Source organism: Camellia sinensis, chromosome 15 (assembly GCF_055761805.1).
Source record: "Camellia sinensis isolate YWXY chromosome 15, ASM5576180v1, whole genome shotgun sequence".
NCBI lineage: Eukaryota > Viridiplantae > Streptophyta > Magnoliopsida > Ericales > Theaceae > Camellia > Camellia sinensis.
The window spans coordinates 78,679,509-78,686,409 of record NC_138975.1 but is presented as its reverse complement, the minus strand read 5'-3'; the positions used below and the strand labels follow the sequence as shown (position 1 = coordinate 78,686,409).

At 41.5% G+C, this 6,901-nt stretch overlaps 1 protein-coding gene across 1 annotated transcript; it reads right to left on the bottom strand.

Annotated features, from left to right (window-relative positions):
- Nucleotides 1-524: 524 nt before the first annotated feature.
- LOC145813081 (uncharacterized) lies at nt 525-6,222 on the bottom strand. Its single transcript, XM_082908345.1, has 9 exons — nt 5,911-6,222; nt 5,297-5,733; nt 3,933-5,187; nt 1,499-3,886; nt 1,383-1,442; nt 1,230-1,280; nt 1,016-1,103; nt 767-872; nt 525-531 (listed from the first exon to the last, which is right to left on the bottom strand). Exons 1-9 carry the CDS (start codon nt 6,220-6,222, stop codon nt 525-527), a joined length of 4,704 nt encoding a protein of 1,567 aa, XP_082764471.1.
- Between the last annotated feature and the right edge of the window lie 679 nt (nt 6,223-6,901).

Here is a 6,901-nt window from a genome sequence, read left to right as displayed (position 1 = left end):
AGTAACAAGTTATAATTGATTATCTTGGTTAACCATCTATTGAATGCTATAGCTTTATTCAATGCTTATATTTGGTTTAGTACTTTTCTACTGGACTGTGGCTCACCCTTTATGGGAGCATCATTTTCAGGTTCAGGTGATAAGCTACCTCCAAGGACTTAGCTTGGAAGGAATTGGAGTTGAAAACTCTGTTTAGTTTATTTGTTATTTATTTATTTGATATTACATGTAAACGTTCAAGCCTAGGGCTTTATTTGTATTTGAGTTAGAACTCATATTTTGTGTCCAAGTGTTGGCTTGGAAAGATGTTAGCCCGTAAGGCAGTTAATTTGATGTTACATGTAATGTTTTTCAATACGAATACTCTGATGAATAGAATAACGGTTGGTTTTCTTTTCTTTTTTTTTGGGTGAATAAGAGATAAAATAAAACAAGAAAATTTACACAACTACAAGGGGCATACCCCAGGACCTAACACAGCTATACAGAAAACAAACCAAAAGCCAACAACCTGTTCACCTTCCCTATAATCTAATAGGAAGAGTGAACAAGTAATATAAACAAATATAGCACCCTAGACGAAGAGAAAAACAAACTGAAGCATAGATCCAGGAGGCTATGGACTTGACAAAGAACCTCCAGCAACTGTAGCACCAAGCAAGATGAATGAACCTGGACACTGTATCCACAAGGCACGAACCAAAACAAAACAACATTCCCTACACAGCCCGTAGGGATAGGCTTAGAAACCCAAAACAAAACTGACCTGTTAAGATATGTGCAACCCGAAACATGGTTGCTAGGAAAACTATTAAGAACACAAAGAAGCACAAAGGTACTCCTACACAGCCCGTAGGTATAAGCTAAATATGCTGTAAAATTATGTAAAAAATACAATGAAAAACAACTATTTTCTCCCTCATGTAGCACAGCAAGGCGCTAACAGCAGCCATCACCATGGTACAAACACACCCTACAAGCTGCCACCCGAATCTGTGCAGCATGTCTTCATCACCTCTCCACACCAAAAAACAAGAATACCAGCAGCAAACCCCTGTAACTGCACTGTAAGCAACACCACAGCTCCTCACCAACAAGTGAGCCTGTCGAAAATCATAAAGGAGAAGAAATAACAGACACACAATATAGGAGCTCTCCTCACTCGACCCACAACTCAGCATGTCTCTCCACTCCATATATGATCTCACATCACTAGGCCCACTACTCACAAGATACCTCGAAAGAAACAGAAAGACATTATACTTGAATGCTCCAAGAACCTGCACAGACCAGATATAAGATATAATAAAAGTTAGCGTAAAACATGTGTGCTGTCTCTCATCACTCAACCCACAATGTCTGGAAATATTTAGGTAGCTCACAACACTCAACCCTCCATACGGACACATCAATGTAGGAGATGATTTAGACTTCATGATAACCTGCAAAAGAGCACCCAGTTAGTAAACCCCACAATAGATGCTCTCCATCACTCAACCCTCAATGTAGGTAACCTCACAACACTCATTCTCCGGCCAGCTGCAATAGTATGGTGCTGCTGCAAGATTTTGGGAGGAAGACTCCATTCCTCCAGAAGCCAATTATCACCTGCAGAAATTTTAACATTTTCCATAGAAAGAAGCCTACCCCTAACCATTTGGATAATAGAGTTAGTAACAACCTCTTCAGGCTTTTGGGCCTTATTGAAGATCCTACTATTCCTCTCCATCCAAATGTGGTAGACAGTGCAAAGGAATGATAGCTTTAGAATCACCATTTTCAAGGAGGTATCACTGGTGGATCTAACAGCATAGTCAACAGTTTCCAACCAAGGCAAAGAAGGCCAGTTAGACTTACACTTGGCAAGGATACCACCCCAAATCCTAGAAGAAAATATGCACCTAAAGAAAAGATGGGAATGATTCTCCTCAGGATCTTGACAGAAAGGGCAGTAAGGATTAGTAACAAGACCACTAGTTTTAAGTCTATCGCCAGTATTAAGTCTCTCGTTGATGGCTAACCAAGCAATAAAACTAACCCTAGGAATTGAAGGGGGGCCCCAGATAAGTTTGGACCAAGTGACTTTAGGCCCCTTATCCCTCCAACAATCCCAAGCTGACTGGATAGAAAAGTTACCATCAGCAGCCAAATTCCAAACCGGAGTATCAAAAGAGCCAAAGGAAGGTAGAAGAGATAAAGGGGTAGAAGAGATCCACTCCTTTATCTCCCAAGAATTAGAAACAGGCCACTTCCAAGAACTATTAGAGACTATAGAGCTAACCTTGGTGCTATTAGGAAGATTAGTGTCATAAAGAATTCTAGGACCAAACCTATGCCACAGCGAACCAAACGGGTGCCAATTGTCATACCAAAGGAACACATTTTCCCCATTACCAATTTTGAACTTGATGTGAGGATAGATTAAATGCCTAAGAGACAGGATTTTCCTCCAGACCCATGAGGGATCACTAGGAGTTCTAACAGCCCAAAAGCTCCTCCCTTTAAGCAAGTACGCCTTGACCCATTGGCACCACATGGAACAATCACCCCCAGAAAACAAGTACCACACATGTTTGGCTATAGCAGCCTTGTTCCAGGTTGCTAAGTCCTTGAAACCAAGGCCACCCTCATTTTTTTTCCTGCAAATATATCTCCAAGCAATTTTAGCACTATGTTTCTTCAACTCAACCCCAGACCAAAGAAAAGATCTAAGGATGCTCTCAATGTCACCAATGATTTTCTTAGGGAGGATAAAAAGAGAGGACCAATACACTTGCATTGAAAACAGAATAGACTGGATGAGTTGAGCTCTACCAGCATAAGAAAGCAGTTTATTGGTCCAACTTTTAATCCTCTTAGTAATTCTCTCAACCAGAGTATGACAATCAGACACTTTAAGCTTGGTAGTGATAAGAGGCACACCAAGGTATTTCACCGGGAGGGAGCCCTCAGTAAAATTAGCAATCTGAAGAATATCCTCTTTTAGCTCACTACTACACCCCGAGAAAAAAATATTGCTCTTACTAGAATTAGGGGTAAGACCAGACAGATCCCTAAATTCATCCAATCCCTGCATGATAAGAGTGACAGTACCAGGGTCCCCTTTACTGAAAATCATCAAATCATCAGCAAAACAAAGGTTGACAATTTTAGTTTTCTCACACCTCCAGTGGAATTTGAACAAAGGGCTCCTAGATTTCTCAGCTAAAATTCTGGCGAGAATTTCCATAGCCAACACAAAGAGATACGGGGACATAGGGTCCCCTTGTCTTAATCCCCTCGCCCCTTTAAAATACCCCTGAAGGCTCCCATTAATACAAATCGAGAAAGAAGGACTCGTAATGCAAGCCTTTATCCAGGTAATCATACAAGGAGGGAAAGCCATAGCTTTGAGGATATCAATGATAAAGTCCCATCTCACAGTATCATAAGCTTTCATAATATCAACTTTCATGGCGCACTTAGGAGAGTGGGAACTCCTATGGTAACCTCTCATAATCTCTTGGGACAAGAAAATGTTGTCCGAGATCCTTCTACCTTGAACAAACGCAGACTGCACAGGATCAATCAAATCAGGAAGGGCCAATTTAATTCTATTAGCTATGATCTTGGCAATGCATTTGTAGATGGTATTACAACAAGAGATGGGTCTATAGTCACCAACATGAGTAGGATTAGGAACTTTTGGAATAAGAGCTATAATGGTACTGTTAACCTCTGAGAGAAGTTTACCAGAGTCAAAGAAAGACTTAATAGCTAGGATGACATCCTTACCAACAATATCCCAAGAGCTCTTAAAAAAACCAGCGGAATACCCATCCGGGCCAGGGGCTTTATTGGACTTTAAAGACCAAAAAACCTCCTTGATTTCATTTTCAGAAACATGCTTGGACATTGAAACAGATTGAGAGATAGAGACTTTTTTTTTCCACCAAAGATTGAATCCTCTCAAGGCGCTTGTACTGATCCACAGAAGGGGTACCAAATAAATTGGTATAAAAATTGATAAAGGAGGTGTGGACATCAGTACTATGAGTAGACCTAGAACCATCACCCATGACAACACTCAAAATCTTCCCTCTATTGATATTACTTTTCACAGACCTAAAGAAGAATTTGCTATTTCTATCCCCAAGACCAAGCCACTGCACTCTGGATTTTTGAAGAGCAAGGCTCTCTTCTAGTTTGCTAAGCTCAATATACTTTTTCAGATCCTCTCTCTCTTGAGATTGCAAAACACTATTCATGGGGTCTTTGTCAAGTTTATGTTGAATAAGATCCAGATTAGTTTTAGCAATTTGGACACGAGTGGATATGTCACTAAAGTCTTTCTTATTCAAAAGCTTGAGACTAGCTTTAAGCTTTCTGAGTTTTTGACAGACCCTGAACATAGGAACCCCTTGAATATACTGCCCCCAGGTGTTAGAAACAGTACCCAGAAAATCTGGATGTTGAGACCAGAAATCAAAGTATTTGAAAGGTTTTTTGAAAGAGCACTTGGTGGCACTGATATTGACCACAGCAGGGGAGTGGTCAGAAATACCAGAGGGGAGAAACTGGGCAGAAGCCTCGGGGAATCTGTCCAGCCAAGCCTCATTAACCAGAACTCTATCAATTTTGGTAGCTATATAGGTCCCCTCACTCCTATTGTTAGCCCAGGTGAATTGGCAACCACCATAAGACAAATCAGCCAACTCAGAAGCATTAACATAAGTATTAAATTCCTCATTATCATTCGTCCAATTAGAAGTCCCCCCCATTTTTTCATGTTGGTATCTAATAGCATTAAAATCACCCAGAAAAACACAAGGAACTTTGGATTTAACACGGGAGATATCAAGCATAGATTCAAAAAAAACCTTTCTCAATGTGTGCTTATTTTCAGCATAAACAAAAATTGCATAAAAGATTTCATTGGAAGCCAATTCAATAATTTTACACAAAATATGCTGATTAGACATAGAAATCATTTGAACATCACAAAAAACATTGTTCCAGCACACCCAGACTCTACCAGTTTCAGTTGGTTGTGAATTAGAGAGCATAGACCATTGATCAAAACATTTACCACAGATGCTACTCTCTTTAGACTGTTTTATTTTGGTTTCCAAAACTCCCATGACATGAATATTCTCTTTAAGCACAAACTTTTTAACTTCTTTATGTTTAGAGGGATCATTCAAACCTCTAACACTCCATGAATTAATTTTTATATTCATAGGGACACAAAAGGGAGATAGAGACAAAACCCACAAAAAAAAAAGACAAAACCCACAACCAACTGAAACTGTATTACCTCTTTTTCTTCCTCTGGCTGCTGCTGCCTTTGCCAGAGGGCCTGTTCTTCACCTGCTGGGATGGGGTAGCAGAACTATGGATCACCTTTTCAGCCTTAACTTCTTTAATCGCAGTGTCCAGCATTTCAGCAGCATTAGGAACCACCAGCTTTGCAATTTCGAACACCTTCTTTTGGAACCTATCCACATCACTGCTTTCAGAGCTTTGCTCCTCCCCGGATAAACTCTTGATCGCAGAAGTCTCCTGAGTGTCAAAGGATTGATCAGATGAGTCCACCTCAGTGGGAGCAAATTCAGGAGCTGGAGCTGGAACTGGGTCTACTGTAGAAGCTGGAACTGGGAGTTCCACCACTTCTGGGATAGTTTCCAACTCAGGCTCACCCACCTTCCTCTTCCCCTTAGCTGTGACAGTGGTCCAGCCTTCGTCTTGGTCCACCTGTTGAGACACACACTTTTGAGTGCTGTGTCCAAATATTTGGCAATGTTGACACCTTGACGGTAGACCCTGATATTCGACTCGGATAAGAACAGCTTCATCATCATGCCTAATCTAGAAATAAGTGGGCAGTTTTGAGGTAGCCTCAATTTCCACACAGATTCTAGCAAAAGCTACCCTACTACCCCGAGCCGTAAGCTGGTCCATAAAGAGGGGATGTCCAATTGCACTTGCAATTCTGCTTAAACCATCAGGATCCCAATATTCCAAAGGGATGTTAAAGAACTTCACCCATACTGGAATTTTTGTGGACTTATCTTTTGATAGCTTCATCATCCTTTTCCATTGCTTTAGAATAAGGAGATAACCTCCTATGTACCATGGACCTCCTTCGAGAACTTCTCTACAACTATCAGGGGTATCAAAAATAAAGAACATGAACCCATCCCCATTAGTAAGAACCTCCTTGAGGCCCTGAGTTTTCCACATCCCAAAAGCACTGTTACGCAAATAATTGTAGCCCACTCCCTTATCAACAAAGTAACCCACAAGGCAAGAGTCCCATTTCTCTAGCGGATCAGTCCTTGGGGGCATATTTACAACAACACTATCCTCGAAAGAAGAAGGAGGGATATACCTGAGTTTGATGTTTGAACGGGTTGATGCAGCAGTGATGTTTGCCCATGAGCGATGTTCTTGGCCCTCAGGCTCGTTAGATCTCCTACCACCTGCATCCCCTCTACCTCCTCTTCCCCCACGATAACTTCCACCCCCCTGACGCCTCCTCGTTGGAAGGATGGGGAATCCCTAATCGGTATCTGTATATCAGAATCAGAAGCCCTAACTGGAACTGAAGATTCAACGATATTCTTGTGTTCCCCTCTATTACGCGCTAAAACTACACTATCTGGTAGGTTTAGGAAGCTATTGTACTCTTCCTCCACCATATCAGACCAACTCATACTGATGGTATTCTCAGTCGGCGTCGATGGCTCGTCAATCGTAGCTGGAAACATCGGACCTTTCAGTTTCTCCGAGTTTGACTCAGTTCTCTTGCCCAAAACGTTGCTTGAATCTCTTGGTGGATCTGAACCATCACCCTCTGCTACCGAACCAACCTCGAGGCCCAGACGATCTACCTCATGATCGGCAACCTGCGATTGAATCT

Bases quoted from the DNA above. Each gene is read 5' to 3' on its own strand.
- LOC145813081 (XM_082908345.1), bottom strand. From the start codon at position 6,222: ATGTGGAAAACTCAGGGCCTCAAGGAGGTTCTTACTAATGGGGATGGG. The intron at 5,734-5,910 runs GTAGCTTTTGCT...GTGTCTCAACAG, and splicing joins TTACGGCTCGGGGTAGTAGG to GTGGACCAAGACGAAGGCTG. The intron at 1,443-1,498 runs GTTGAGTGATGG...GCTCTTTTGCAG, and splicing joins TGAGGTTACCTACATTGAGG to GTTATCATGAAGTCTAAATC.